The sequence below is a fragment of the Melospiza georgiana genome, chromosome 5 (genome assembly GCF_028018845.1).
Source record: "Melospiza georgiana isolate bMelGeo1 chromosome 5, bMelGeo1.pri, whole genome shotgun sequence".
Lineage (NCBI taxonomy): Eukaryota > Metazoa > Chordata > Aves > Passeriformes > Passerellidae > Melospiza > Melospiza georgiana.
Window position 1 is genome coordinate 68,281,327 of NC_080434.1, and position 15,368 is coordinate 68,296,694.

The 15,368-nt window shown below is 54.9% G+C and overlaps 1 protein-coding gene across 6 annotated transcripts in view; it reads right to left on the reverse strand.

Moving 5' to 3' along the window:
- DCTN1 (dynactin subunit 1) overlaps positions 1-15,368 on the reverse strand; it is a 77,693-nt gene that overhangs the window by 43,930 nt on the left and 18,395 nt on the right. For 4 of the 6 annotated variants that reach the window (XM_058024686.1, XM_058024682.1, XM_058024683.1 and 1 more), the window contains exons 2-5: positions 13,865-14,110; positions 11,499-11,577; positions 4,546-4,577; positions 2,756-2,776 (exon numbers count right to left, since the gene is read on the reverse strand). In XM_058024686.1, coding sequence (XP_057880669.1) covers positions 2,756-2,776; positions 4,546-4,577; positions 11,499-11,577; positions 13,865-14,092 — 360 coding nt within the window. In that variant the 5' untranslated portion in view covers positions 14,093-14,110. The remainder of the gene's footprint in view (positions 1-2,755; positions 2,777-4,545; positions 4,578-11,498; positions 11,578-13,864; positions 14,111-15,368) is intronic. The other 2 variants (XM_058024685.1, XM_058024684.1) reach the window with 1 other exon arrangement.

The window sequence follows — 15,368 nt, forward strand, 5'->3', positions numbered from 1 at the left end:
TGGCCCAGGACAGAGGCCAGCACCCCGCGAGGACAGCATGGACCTCCTGCTCCAAGATCAGGGACACCCAACACAGTGTCACAGGCAAGGGACAGGGCCCCCAGTGTCCTGCAGCCCCTGCTGCGAGCCCTGGCAACAGCACGACCCAAAGGCCACAGCATCCCAAATCCATGGAAAACAGGGAAGGGGCACAGCAGGGGTGAAGGCCCATCTGGCAGCAGCTCTGCACAATAAAGTCTGTAGATTAAAGTCTATATTTGACACACAGGAGCCGCCCTAATCTCCAGAACGAGGATTTACCCGCTAATTACTCTCATTATCCAGGTCCCCCCCCCGCAGATGGCACAGCCCCGTGTGGGGGCAGGGCGGGCTCTCAGGGCCATGAGTGGCTGAAAGGGTAAATTGTGAGGGGACAGCAGGGCCTGGCAGGGGGCTGTGCCTCAATGGGGATGTCCCTGTGTGAGGTGTGTCTGTGCAGCCAGGACGAGGGGCAGGACAGTGACAGTGACAGATCCCCAGGACAGTGACAGTCACAAATCCATGATCCCCAGGACAGTGACTGTCACAGAGCCACAGTCCTCAGGAGAATGACTGTCACTACAATCGCCAGGACAGTGACAGTCCCAGATGCTCAGGACAGTGACTGTCACAGATGCATGATCCTCAGGACAGTGACAGTCACAGATCCTCAGACAGTGACTGTCACTCAAACAGGATCCCCACAACAGCAACAAATCCATGACCCCCAGCACAGTGACAGTCACAGCCCCAGACCCCAGGGCAGTGACAGATCCATGATCTTCAGGACAATGACTGTCACAGCCCCAAGACAGTGACAGCCCCAAATCCCCAGGACAGTGACAGTCACAGATCCCCATGACAGTGACAGTCACAGATCCAAGATTGCCAGGACAGTGACAGTCACAGATCCCCAGCACAGTGACAGTCACAGATCCCCAGGACAGTGACAGTCACAGACCCTCATGGCAGTGACAGTCACACCCCCATGACTGCAGGACAGTGACAGTCACAGATCCCCAGGACAGTGACAGTCACACCCCCATGATTGCCAGGACAGTGACAGTCACAGATCCCCAGCACAGTGACAGTCACACCCCCATGATTGCCAGGACAGTGACAGTCACAGATCCCCAGCACAGTGACAGTCACAGATCCATGATTGCCAGGACAGTGACAGTCACAGATCCTCAGGGCAGTGACAGTGACAGTCACAGATCCCCAGGACAGTGACAGTCACAGATCCATGATTGCCAGGACAGTGACAGTCACAGATCCCCAGCACAGTGACAGTGACAGTCACAGATCCATGATTGCCAGGACAGTGACAGTCACAGATCCCCATGACAGTGACAGTCACAGATCTATGATTGCCAGCACAGTGACAGTCACAGATCCCCAGGACAGTGACAGATCCATGATTGCTAGGCAGTGACAGTCACAGCCCCAGGACAGTGACAGTCACAGATCCATGATTGCCAGGACAGTGACAGTCACAGATCCCCAGCACAGTGACAGTCACAGATTCATGATTGCCAGGACAGTGACAGTCACAGATCCTCAGGGCAGTGACAGTGACAGTCACAGCCCCAGGGCAGTGACAGTCACAGATCCCCAGCACAGTGACAGCCACAGCCCCTGATCCTAATCCCAGCCGCAGCTCCGAGCAGACAGCGGGGACACAGCGGGGACACGGAGCAGCTGCCAACCCACCAGAACAGGGACGGGGAAGGCAGAATCCAACATTCCCAACAGGAATCCCATCCCAGCAGAGCCCCTGATGAGGGATCCACACGGCCCCTGAAGCCTCGGGGACACGGAGACACCTGGATCTGGGGGACACAAGGAGGGGACACTTGGGGACAGGTGCTCCTGGCCTCTCTCCACAGGCTCTCAGCAGATTCCACATTGCTCCTCTCCTCTGGACTTCCCATGGACAAACAGAACTTTTTGGATCATTTTTCCACCCAAAAATCAACACAGAGGCAGCTGGAAAGCAAATCTGGACCAAAGGGAGCACAGGTAACACCTCCCTCCCCTCTCCCATGGTTTCAATGCCCACCTTGGCTTTTCTCTGGGCACAATTCCCAAGAGGGGAAAAAAAATCCCCAAATTTCCTGCAGGGAATGATGATTCCCTGCCCGTGGTGTGCAATGAGATGGGCTTTAATGTCCATCCCAACCCAAACCATTCTGGGATTCCTTCCCAGGACCTTTGGAGTTTCAGCTCATCCTTGCATGAAAGATTTCTGCCTCCAGTAATTGTCACAAACCAGGGGGGTTTGAGTGTCCCCAAAAGGCGCCAGAGCCCAGGGACAGGACAGCCCTGAGAAGGTGCCACTTGTCCCCAGGTCACCGAGGGTTTAGGGGTTATAAAAATATCCGAGAGAGTTGTGCCAGGGGAGATTCAGGCTGGACAGTGGGAAAATTCCTTCGTGGAAAGAGCTGGAAAACAATGGAAGAGGCTGCCCAGAGCAGGGGACAGTCCCCATCCCTGCAGATGTGACACTTGGGGACAGCACTGCCAACTCGCCGCTCTCCGAGGCATTTCCCACCCCGACATTCCACGATGGCACGGTGATGTGACCCCACCCTGAGCCGTGTCCCCTCCCGGGCTGGCAGCACATGCAGGGACAGCCATGCAGCACCAGCATGGGGACGGTGAGGGTGACGATGGCCCCGGCATGCGGCCGCGCGCGGGGGAGGGAGGGACGGACGGACAGACAGACGGACAGCACCTTTTTGGGCTTGGCTCCGCGCTGCGTGAGGAGGGAACAGAAGGAAGGTTAGACAGCCCTGGGGGGCTCTCCTAGGAACCCCCTGCAGGCTGCAGGAAAGGCAGGAGGGGAAACAGAAACAGGGAAATTGGAGGAAATGAAGGAGGAAACAGCCCTGGAGTCACCCCCGTGCTCTGGGGTCACCTCCTGTCCCCCACCCCCAGCACGGAGGATGGGGGGAGTCAGGACAAAGGGGAATAAATCATTTCAAGGTGCACAGACAGGGAAAAGGATTGGGGGCCAGGGGAAGAGATGTGAGGACAAGGGGGAATGGTTCCCACTGCCAGAGGGCAGGGATGGGTGGGACACTGGGGAGGAATTCCTCCCTGTGAGGGTGAGGAGGGGCTGGGATGGAATTCCCAGATTTGCTGTGGCTGTCCCTGGATCCCTGGAAGTGTCCAAGGCCAGGCTGGATGGGGCTTGGAGCCACCTGGGATAATGGGAAATGTCCCTGGATGGGCTTTAAGGTCTCTCCCACCCCAAACCATTCCAGGATTCCATGGCAAACCAGCAGGAATGCTCTGGAATGCAGCTGCCCATGGAGCAGCATCTCCTGTCCTGACCCCTTCCCCACATCAGCAGCACAAAAGAATTCCAAGAGCAATCCCCATTCCCTGATTTCAAGAACGTTGAGGTTCTCTAAATATTCTCTTTGTCTTCTAATGAATTCCAGGGTGGAATTAAAGCAGGAGGATCAGGCAGGGAGCACATGGAGCACAGGCTCCAGCAGTGCCAGGGCTTGATGGATCACACCCCACACAGCAGGAAAAGCCCAAAAACCTTCCAAAATCCCTCTGACACAGGGCAGGGAATCCATTTCCATCCTCCCCTCTGGCTGGAGCTCACATTCACCAGGGTTTGAGCACAGTGAACCCCCAGGTGCTGCTCCATCCTCATATCCAGCACCCACAGCGGGGTGAGGAGCACAATTCCCACTCCTGGGAATTATCTGGAATGGCAACTCCAGCCCCACAGGTGCCACAGAAGCTCCTTGTCCCCACCATTTCCTTTCCCACACTGCCCACATCCCAGCTGGGCCAGTTTATCCCCATGGAAAACCCAATTCTTACCCCAAACCACCCAAACCCACCCACAGGATCACCCAGTTCCATCCCTGCTCCCAGCACCGGTGGCCTGGGCAGTGCTGGGGGAACTGCTGGACTTGATGGTCTCAGGGAGTTTTTCCAGCCTCAGCATTCCATAATTCCTCACTGCCCCACACCTGTGTGGCCATTCCCAAGGACAGGAACCTGCTCCAGATCCTCATTCCTTAGGAAATATCCCTCACATTTGGGTACAACACGTCCCTATCCGTGTCCCAGGAGCCTCTGGAGCTCCTGGATGGAGGCACTCAGAGGGGAGCTGCCCCAGCATCCCTGGAAATGTCCAAGGGCAGGTTGGAAGGGGCTTGGAGCACCCTGGCATAGTGGAAGGTGTTCCCTGCAGGATCTGGGGGGCTTTGAGGTCCTTTCCAGGATTGCAGGATTCCAGGAGGGTCAGGGTTTGGAAGAAGCAGCCAGGGAACGCTGCTGAACTCAGATTAAAATGTGTGACACGGGATTTGTGCTGGATAATCCCTCAGGAAGCCACCGATTCCTGGCTGAAAATGACATTTTGTACACCTTGTTTCCCATGGGTTTTAGGAGAAATTCCCTTTTCCATGGGCATTTTATCCCTATGCAAGTGTCCACGTGCTCTTCCTGAAGGGATGGAAACCTCTCCGAGGTGACAAAAGTGCTGGGGTCACTCACCAGTTTGCTGGCCTTGGTGGCATCCAGGGAATCTGTGGAGAGAGCAGAAGCAGAGCCATGAGCCTGAGGGACAGCCCTGTCCCCACCCCAGTGTCCCTGCAGCCACAGGACACCCAGCAGGGCAGGGCAGGAGAATTTGGGGAAGGGGGAGTGAAGGAGAGTCGGGAAATGGTGGCACAGTGGGGTGTGGGTTTGGGGGCACAGTGGGGTGTGGGGTTTGGGGGCACAGTGGGGTGTGGGGTTTGGGGGCACAGGGAATTCCTGATGGGAGCTGAGGAGGGCAAACACTTGGATACAGCTCAGAACTGGGGGGCACTTCCACTGGCCTCCTTGGGCTGAACCCCTGGATTTCAGGGATTCCTGACTGGCACAGGCTGAACCCCTGGATTTCAGGGATTCCCGACTGGCACAGGCTGAACCCCTGGATTTCAGGGATCCCTGAGTGACTGGCACAGGCTGAACCCCTGGATTTCAGGGATTCCTGAGTGACTGGCACAGGCTGAACCTCTGGATTTCAGGGATCCCTGAGTGACTGGCACAGGCTGAACCCCTGGATTTCAGGGATCCCTGAGTGACTGGCACAGGCTGAACCCCTGGATTTCAGGAATTCCTGAGTGGCACAGGCTGAACCCCTGGATTTCAGGGATTCCTGACTGGCACAGGCTGAACCCCTGGATTTCAGGGATCCCTGACTGGCACAGGCTGAACCCCTGGATTTCAGGGATCCCTGACTGGCACAGGCTGAACCCCTGGATTTCAGGGATTCCTGAGTGACTGGCACAGGCTGAACCCCTGGATTTCAGGGATTCCTCAGCAACTGGCACATGCTGCTCAGGGACTGGGATGGGTGAAATCCATGTGTGGGTGGCATTTGGGGACACACAATCATGGAATGGCTTGGGTGAGAAGGATTTTAAATCCCATCAGCCCCACCTCGTGCCATGGACAGGGACACCTCCCAGAGTCCCAGGTGGCTCCAGGGACACTCCCAAGTACCCGGGGGCAGCCACAGCTTCTCTGGGCACCCTGTGCCAGGGCCTCTCCACCCTCACAGGGAGGAATTCCTTCCCAAAATCCCACCCAAATCTCTCCTCTCCCATTGGGAAGCCATTCCCTGTGTCCTGTCCCTCCCTGGCAGGTGTGCCTGCATTCCCAGGTGTCACCAGGTGTCCCCTGCTGCTCTGCCACCTCCCACTGCAGTGCTGCTGCAGCAGCTGCTGTTTCCATGGCAACCCCTGGCAGGCAGCCACATCCCAGCCCTGCATCCCTGACAGCATCATCCCACACCCCACCCGCAGCCCGGGCTCCTCCTGCTGTCTGTCTGTCCCAACCCAGCGGCCAGGGAAGGGGCTGGAGCTCCAGGAGCAGCTGTGGGAGCTGGGAAAGGGGCTCAGCCTGGAGAAAAGGGGGATCAGGGGGAACTTTTGGCCCTCCAAAACTCCCTGGATTCTTGGAGCCAGGTGGGAGTTGGGATCTGCTCCCAGGGAACAGGGACAGGAGGAGAGGGAACGGCCTCAGGTTGAGCCAGGTTGGATAATTTTGGGAAAATTCCTTCTTGGAAAGGGCTGGATTTCAGGGATTCCTGAGTGACTGGCACAGGCTGAACCCCTGGATTTCAGGGATCCCTGACTGGCACAGGCTGAACCCCTCGATTTCAGGGACTCCTGAGAGACTGGCACAGGCTGAACCCCTGGATTTCAGGGATCCCTGACTGGCACAGGCTGAACCCCTGGATTTCAGGGATTCCTGACTGGCACAGGCTGAACCCCTGGATTTCAGGGATTCCTGAGTGACTGGCACAGGCTGAACCCCTGGATTTCAGGGATGCCTGACTGGCACAGGCTGAAGCCCTGGATTTCAGGGATCCCTGAGTGACTGGCACAGGATGAACCCCTGGATTTCAGGGATTCCTGACTGGCTGGCACAGGCTGAACCCCTGGATTTCAGGGATCCCTGAGTGACTGGCACAGGCTGAACCCCTGGATTTCAGGGATTCCTCAGCAACTGGCACAGGCTGAACCCCTGGATTTCAGGGATTCCTGACTGGCACAGGCTGAACCCCTGGATTTCAGGTATTCTTGACTGGCACAGGTTGAACCCCTGGATTTCAGGGATCCCCGACTGGCACAGGCTGAACCCCTGGATTTCAGGGATTCCTCAGCAACTGGCACATGCTGCTCAGGGACTGGGATGGGTGAAATCCATGTGTGGGTGGCATTTGGGGACACAGAATCATGGAATGGCTTAGGTGAGAAGGATTTTAAATCCCATCAGCCCCACCTTGTGCCATGGACAGGGACTGTCCCAGGTGGTCCCAGGTGGCTCCAGGGACACTCCCAAGTACCCAGGGGCAGCCACAGCTTCTCTGGGCACCCTGTGCCAGGCCCTGCCCACCCTCCCAGGGAGGAATTCCTTCCCAAAATCCCACCCAAATCTCTCCTTTGCCATTGGGAAGCCATTCCCTGTGTCCTGTCCCTCCCTGGCAGGTGTGCCTGCATTCCCAGGTGTCACCAGGTGTCCCCTGCTGCTCTGCCACCTCCCACTGCAGTGCTGCTGCAGCAGCTGCTGTTTCCATGGCAACCCCTGGCAGGCAGCCACATCCCAGCCCTGCATCCCTGACAGCATCATCCCACACCCCACCCGCAGCCCGGGCTCCTCCTGCTGTCTGTCTGTCCCAACCCAGCGGCCAGGGAAGGGTTTGGAGCTCCAGGAGCAGCTGGGGGAGCTGGGAAAGGGGCTCAGCCTGGAGAAAAGGGGGATCAGGGGGAACTTTTGGCCCTCCAAAACTCCCTGGATTCCTGGAGCCAGGTGGGAGTTGGGATCTGCTCCCAGGGAACAGGGACAGGAGGAGAGGGAACGGCCTCAGGCTGGGCCAGGTTGGATAATTTTGGGAAAATTCCTTCTTGGAAAGGGCTGGATTTCAGGGATTCCTGAGTGACTGGCACAGGCTGAACCCCTGGATTTCAGGGATTCCTGAGTGACTGGCACAGGCTGAACCCCTGGATTTCAGGGATTCCTGAGTGACTGGCACAGGCTGAACCCTTGGATTTCAGGGATCCCTGACTGGCACAGGCTGAACCCCTGGATTTCAGGGATCCCTGACTGGCACAGGCTGAACCCCTGGATTTCAGGGATCCCTGAGTGACTGGCACAGGCTGAACCCCTGGATTTCAGGGATTCCTGAGTGACTGGCACAGGCTGAACCCCTGGATTTCAGGGATCCCTGACTGGCACAGGCTGAACCCCCGGATTTCAGGGATCCCTGACTGGCACAACCTGAACCCCTGGATTTCAGAGATTCCTGACTGGCACAGGCTGAACCCCTGGATTTCAGTGATTCCTGAGTGACTGGCACAGGCTGAACCCCTGGATTTCAGGGATTCCTGACTGGCACAGGCTGAACCCCTGGATTTCAGGGATTCCTGACTGGCACAGCCCTGGCAGGGGTGGAGTGCCCATCCCTGGGGGATTCAGCAGCCCTGTGCATGTGGCACTTGGGGACACGGTCAGTGCTGGGAATTCAGGGCTGTCCGAGGGCTTTTCCAGCCTGAATTATCCCACGATTCCACTGCAGCATCCAAAGCAGAGAGCAAGGAAGGATCCACTCCAAAACAGAGAGCAAGGAACAGTCCATTCTGTTTTTCCCGACTAATTCTACCTCCTACTTCCTTGGAGAGGAGAAATCCCTCCCACAAGCGACACCCACCGCCCCCAGCCCACCCCGAGCCGCCAATCCCGGTGGCACAAACGCTTCCCACAGGGAGCTCCCGGCTTGGCACACGGAGCCGAGCCAGCAGCCAAGGCAGGAAGCTGGCAGAGCCCCCTCCGGCAGCTCCGGGATCCCGCAGCGCCCGGGGAAAACATTCCCGACAAAGCCGAGCCCACGGGGAGGGAGGGAAGCCCGGGTGGGATCAGAGCCAGGGACGGCGGGTGTGGGAAATGGGGGAGGAAAACTCAATCCCTGCCTTGGGAAATGGGGGAGGAACGCTCAATCCCTGCCCTGGGAAATGGGAGAGGAACGCTCAATCCCTGCCCTGGGAAATGGGGAAGGAACGCTCAATCCCTGCCCCGGGAAATGGGAGAGGAACGCTCAATCCCTGCCTTGGGAAATGGGGGAGGAACGCTCAGTCCCTGCCCCGGGAGGAACGCTCAGTCCCTGCCCCGGGAAATGAGGGAGGAACGCTCAATCCCTGCCCTGGGAAATGCGGGAGGAACGCTCAATCCCTGCCCTGGGAAATGGGGATGGAACGCTCAATCCCTGCCTTGGGAAATGGGGATGGAACGCTCAATCCCTGCCCTGGGAAATGGGAATGGAACGCTCAATCCGTGCCTTGGGAAATGGGGATGGAACGCTCAGTCCCTGCCCTGGGAAATGGGGATGGAACGCTCAATCCCTGCCCCGGGAAATGCGGGAGGAACGCTCAATCCCTGCCTTGGGAAATGCGGGAGGAACGCTCAATTCCTGACCCGGAAAATGCAGGAGGAACGCTCAATCCCTGCCCCGGGAAATGCGGGAGGAATGCTCAATCCCTGCCCTGGGAAATGCGGGAGGAACGCTCAATCCCTGCCCTGGGAAATGGGGGAGGAACGCTCAATCCCTGCCCCGGGAAATGGGGGAGGAACGCTCAATCCCTGCCTTGGGAAATGCGGGAGGAACGCTCAGTCCCTGGCCTGGGAAATGCGGGATGAACGCTCAATCCGTGCCTTGGGAAATGGGGAAGGAACGCTCAATCCCTGCCCCGGGAAATGGGGAAGGAACGCTCAATCCTTGCCCCGGGAAATGGGGAAGGAACGCTCAATCCCTGCCCCGGGAAATGGGAGAGGAACGCTCAATCCCTGCCCCCAGGGAACGGGCACGGCAAAGGGATGGACACGGGGATGCTCCCGTTCCACTGGGATGGGCAATTCCACAGGCTCGGAGTGCTGCAGTGACCACGGGGAAATATTCCACGGTTTGCCCCTTCCTTCAGGATTTCCCACCTTTCCAGGAAGGATTCCCACCCTTCCAAGGGAGATTTCCCCTCTCTACAGGAAGGATTTCCCATCCCACCTGGGAAGGACTTCCCACTTCTGCAGGAGGGATTTCCCATCTCTCCAGAAAGGATTCCCAACCTCTCCAAGAGAGATTTCCCTTCTTTCTAGGCAGGATTTCCCATCCCACCTGGGAAGGATTTCCCACCTCTGCAGGAGGGATTCCCAATTTCTCCAGGAGGGATTCCCACCCCACCAAAGGAGATTTCCCATTTATTCAGGAAGAATTCCCACTCCTCCAAGAGAAATATCCCATTTCTCCAGGAAGGATTCCCAATCCCCCAAGAGAGATTTCCCATTTATTCAGGAAGGATTCCCAGTCCTCCAAAAGAAATTTCCCTTCTCTACAGGAAGAATTCCCACCCTTCCAAGGGAAATTTCCCATTTATTCAGGAAGGATTCCCACTCCTCTAAAAGAGATTTTTAATCTCCCCCAGGAAAGATTCCCAAACCCTCCAGGAGAGATTTCCTGTCTTTCCAGGAAGAATTCCCATCCTTCCAAGGGAGATTTCCCATCCCCTCCAAGAGAGATTTCCCTTCTCTACAGGAAAGATTTCCCATCCCACCTGGGAAAGATTTCCCATCTCTCTCCGGGAAGGATCCCCACTCCTCAAGAGAGATTTCTTGTCTTCCCAGTAAGGATTCCCAACCCCTCCAGGAGAAACTTCCTGTCTTTCCAGGAAGGATTCCCAACCCTCCAAGGGAAATTTTCAATCTCTCCAGGAAGAATTCCCACTCCTCCAAGGGAGATTTCCCTTCTATTCAGGAAGGATTCCCATTCCTCTAAAAGAGATTTTTAATCTCCCCCAGGAAAGATTCCCAAACCCTCCAGGAGAGATTTCCCCTTTCTACAGGAAGGATTTCCCATCTCACCTGGGAAGGATTTCCCACTTCTGCAGGAGGGATTCCCCATCTCTCCAGGAAGGATTCCCAACCTCTCCAGGAGAGATTTCTTGTCTTTCCAGGAAGGATTCCCACTCCTCCAAGGGAGATTTCCAATCTTTCCAGGAAGGATTCCCAACCCCTCCAAGAGAGATTTTCTTTCTCCCCAGGCAGACTTTCCCATCTCACCTGGGAAGGATTTCCCACCTCTGCAGGAGGGATTTCCAATCTCTCCAGGAAGGATTCCCAACCCCTCCAAAAGAAATTTCCCTTCTCTACAGGAAAGATTCCCACTCCTCCAATTTCCAAATCTCCAATGGGAGATTTCCAATCTTTCCAGGAAGGATTCCCACTCTTCCAAGAGAAATTTCCCATTTATTCAGGATGGATTCCCACTCATCCAAGGGAGATTTCCAATTTCTCCAGAAAGGATTTCCAGTCTCTCCAGGAAGGATTCCTACTCTTCCAAGAGAGATTTCCCATTTCTCCAGGAAGGATTCCCAATCTCTCCAGGAGAAATTTCCTGTCCTTCCAGGAAGGATTCCCACCCAACCAAAGGAGATTTCCAATCTTTCCAGGAAGGATTTCCTGTCTCTCCAGGAGGAATTCCCACTCCTCTTCTCTACAGGAAGGATTTCCCATCTCACCTGGGAAGGACTTCCCACCTCTGCAGGAGGGATTTCGAACCTCTCCAGGAAGGATTCCCACTCCTCCAAAAGAAATTTCCCTTCTCTACAGGAAAGATTCCCACTCCTCCAATTTCCAAATCTCCAATGGCAGATTTCCAATCTTTCCAGGAAGGATTCCCACTCTTCCAAGAGAGATTTCCCTTCTCTCCAGGAAGGATTCCCACTCCTCCAAGAGAAATTTCCCATTTTTTCAGGAAGTATTTCCCCACTTCCAGGAGGGATTTCACACTCCTCCAGGAGGGATTCCCCATCCCCTTCAGGAATAATTTCCCATCCCCTCCACCAAGGATTCCCCACCTCTCTGGGAAGGATTCCCCACCTCTCTGGGAAGGATTTCCCAGCTGATCATACCTCTCTTAGGGACCTTCATGGCAGCAGATTCTGGGGTTTCTGGCGATGTTGTGTCCGCTCCATCCTCAAACACCTGGATCTGTTAAAAACACAATGACAATCCTTGCCCAAAATTCCCAAACTGGGAGACCAGGGAAACAGATCCCTCTGGGAGTGGCTTCAGCAGAGCAGATCCCATGGTTTTCACACAGATTTTTAATTTTATCTTTCTGGCTTTGCCATCAGCCCTTCTGAAACAGCCACACACTCCTTATTTTCAGAGGGAACGTGGAATATTCACTCAGGCAATGAGGAAAGTCAAAGCTCTGGGTTTGACAGCCTGAAACATCCACAGCAGATTCAGGGATTTTTCTTTTGAACTATTTTTAGCTGCATTTTTGCTGGATAAACATGGAAAATGAGGTTGGGACGGATTAGATCCCTGAGAGAGAATCATCCCTGTGCCTCCGATCAGCACCCCCAAATTGTTGCTGCAGGAATTTGCCTTTTCCATCACACCTCCCACCTGTGAGCTCAGCTTAAAAATCAAAATAACCTGGGAAGCTGTCAGACAGGAACTCCATTTTGGGAAGGTTCCCGACACCAGGAATGATGAAATTTGAATTAAAAGCCACAAAGAGACCAAGGAGAAGATGATGCCAAGGAAATCATGACACCTGCAGCCATGCAGGGTGGGAATTCTGAGTGGTCTGGGGGTTTCCCAGCAGGAACAGCCCAGGAGGGAATTCCAGAGCTGCTGGAGAGGCTGGGGACAGGGACAGAGAGGGGCTGGATCTGGGGTGACACTGGGAAGTGCCACCACAGACTGGGCACACGGTGGCCATTGAGCTCCTCTGCCAAAGCAGCTCCAGGTGGTGCCAAAATTAGGGATTTAAAATCAGGGATTTCCACACACCAGGAAAGGAACAGCCGTGCTTGGAATTGCCAGCCTGGGTAGAATCAGGGAATCCTGGAATGGCTTTGGTGGGAAAGGACCTTAAATCCCACTCAGTGCCACCCTCAGGGACACCTCCCACTGTCCCAGGCTGCTCCAGCCCTATCCCTGTCCCTTGGACACTGCCAGGGATGGGGATGCACCCAGCCCCATCCAGAGCCTTGTGCCCAGCACCCTCTGCCCCTGCTCTGTCCATCTGTCCATCCATGAATCCATCCATCCATCCATGGATCCGTCCATCCATCCATCCATCCATCATCCATCCATGGATCCATCCATCCATCACCTGTAGAACCTCAAGATCTGTGCACAGGGTGAGACTCCACCTGGTTTTAAACACAAGTTAATGAAAATTATTTGGAGTTTGGAATTGATCTCCAATGTGTTTACCTGGAAGCAGATCCACCTGCTGCAGGTGCTAAATACAGAACAGCAGAATGGAACATCCGGGAATACAGCACAGTTATCATTGCAGAACCTCAAGATCTGTGCAGAGGGTGAGATTCCAACTGGTTTTAAACACTAATTAATTAATTAATTAAAATTCCTTGGATCTGCTTCCAGGCAAACATCTGAGATCCATCCCAAACTCCACCTGCTGCAGGTAACAAATACAGAGCAGCAGAATGGAACAACTGGGAATACAGCACAGTTGTCACTGCAGAACCTCAAGATCTGTGCAGAGAATGAGATTCCACCTGTAGAACCTCAAGATCTGTGCACAGGGTGAGATTCCCCCTGGTTTTAAACACAGTTTAATCAAAATTCCTGGATCAGCTTCCAGGTAAACATCTGAGATCCATCCCAAACTCCACCTGCTGCAGGTGGCAAATACAGAGCTGGACAGCAGAATGGAACAACTGAGGATTCACCACACTGCTTTCATTGCAGAACCTGTGCAGAGAATGAGATTCCACCTGCAGAACCTCAAGCTCTATGCAGAGAATGAGATCCCACCTGCAGAATCTCAAGCTCTATGCAGAGAATGAGATCCCATCTGCAGAACCTCAAGATCTATGCAGAGAATGAGATCCCACCTGCAGGACCTCAAGATCTCTGCAGAGGGTGAGATCCCACCTGCAGAACGTCAAGATCTATGCAGAAAAAGAGATTCCACCTGCAGAACCTCAAGGTCTATGCAGAAAATGAGATTCCACCTGCAGAAACTCAAGATCTATGCAGAAAAAGAGATTCCACCTGCAGAACCTCAAGATCTGTGCAGAGGGTGAGATCCCACCTGCAGAACCTCAAGATCTGTGCAGAGAATGAGATCCCACCTGCAGAACCTCAAGATCTGTGCACAGGGTGAGATCCCACCTAGATCTGGAGCGAGCTCTTCCCTCCCCTATGAGCGATGGAAAATCCCAAAATTCCCATTATTTACCCCCCACCCCACCACCCCAGGAGCCCAGAATCGTGGAATCCCACCCACCTGGGACTGCCTGACGAAGATGCCGTGGTTCTCCTCGCAGGTGAAGTACTTCCTGCCCTGCACTGTGCCATCATTCTTGCCCTTGGCCTCGTCCAGGATGACGCCGACCCACTTGCCGGTGGCGAACAGCGTGGCGCCCACGTAGGCCACGGTGCCCCGGTGGCCCTTGCCAATGACCTCCACGCGGGAGCCCACCTTGAGGGGCTTGCTGCTGCTGTCAGAGCTCATCCTGGCCGTGCTGGAGGCCTGGCAATGAGAAAAGAGACCCTCAGAAAGGTGGGGTGGACACAAGGGTGAGTGTCGGGATGGGTCACCTCTGTCCGGCCCTGCTCGCCTCCTCCAGCTTTTTATTTTGGGTGATTCCTTCTGCTCCCTTAACCATGCCTTAACCATGTTGCACCTTTTCCCATTTTATCAGCATTCCCTTGTGTTTCCAGGCTGGGAATGCTGTGCCCAGGAGCACACAGAGGTCACTGTCCCACCCCAGGAACACACAGAGGTCATTGTCCCATCTGGTGGCTCCCTTGTGTCCATATTGGGATGGTTCAGCTCCCTCCAGCCCCAGTCACCTCCTCCAGCCCTTTTTATTTTGGGTGATTCCTTCTCTCTCTTAACCAAGCATTAACCAGCTCATGCTCCATCTTCTCCCATTTTATCAGCATTCCCTTGGGTTTCCATCCTGAATATTCTGTGCCCAGGAGCACACAGAGGTCACTGTCCCACCCCAGGAACACACAGAGGTCACTGTCCCATCCCAGGAGCACACAGAGGTCACTGTCCCATCCCTTCACACTGCTAGGACCTGGTGGCTCCCCATGGTCCATATTGGGATGGTTCATGTCCCTCCAGCCCTTTTTATCTTGGGTGATTCCTTCTGCTCCCCAACAGCAGCCACAATCCATGGCAGTGGCTCACAAACCTGATTTAACCCCTTTTATAACATTTTTATGAACCTTGAGAGGAAAAAACCCACAAGAGCAGCACAGTCAGTCAGCCCTAACCAGCTCATGGTCCATCTTCTCCCATTTTATCAGCATTCCCTTGGGTTTCCATGCTGGGAATTCTGTGCCCAGGAGCACACAGAGGTCACTGTCCCATCCCAGGAGCACACAGAGGTCACTGTCCCGTCCCAGGAGCACACAGAGGTCACTGTCCCACCCCTTCACACTGCTGAGACCTGGTGGCCCCCATGGTCAATATTGGGATGGTTCATGTCCCTCCAGCCCTTTTTATCTTGGGTGATTCCTTCTGCTCCCCAACAGCAGCCACAATCCATGGCACAGCCACCAGCAACGGCTCACAAACCTGATTTATCACTTTATAATATTTTTATCAGCCTTGAGAGGAAAAAACCCACAAGAGCAGCACAGTCAGTCAGCCCTAACCAGCTCATGGTCCATCTTCTCCCACTTTATCAGCATTGCCATGGGAATTCTGTGTCCAGGAGCAGACAAGTTGTTGTCCCATCCCAGGAGCACACAGAGGTCACTGTCCCATCCCAGGA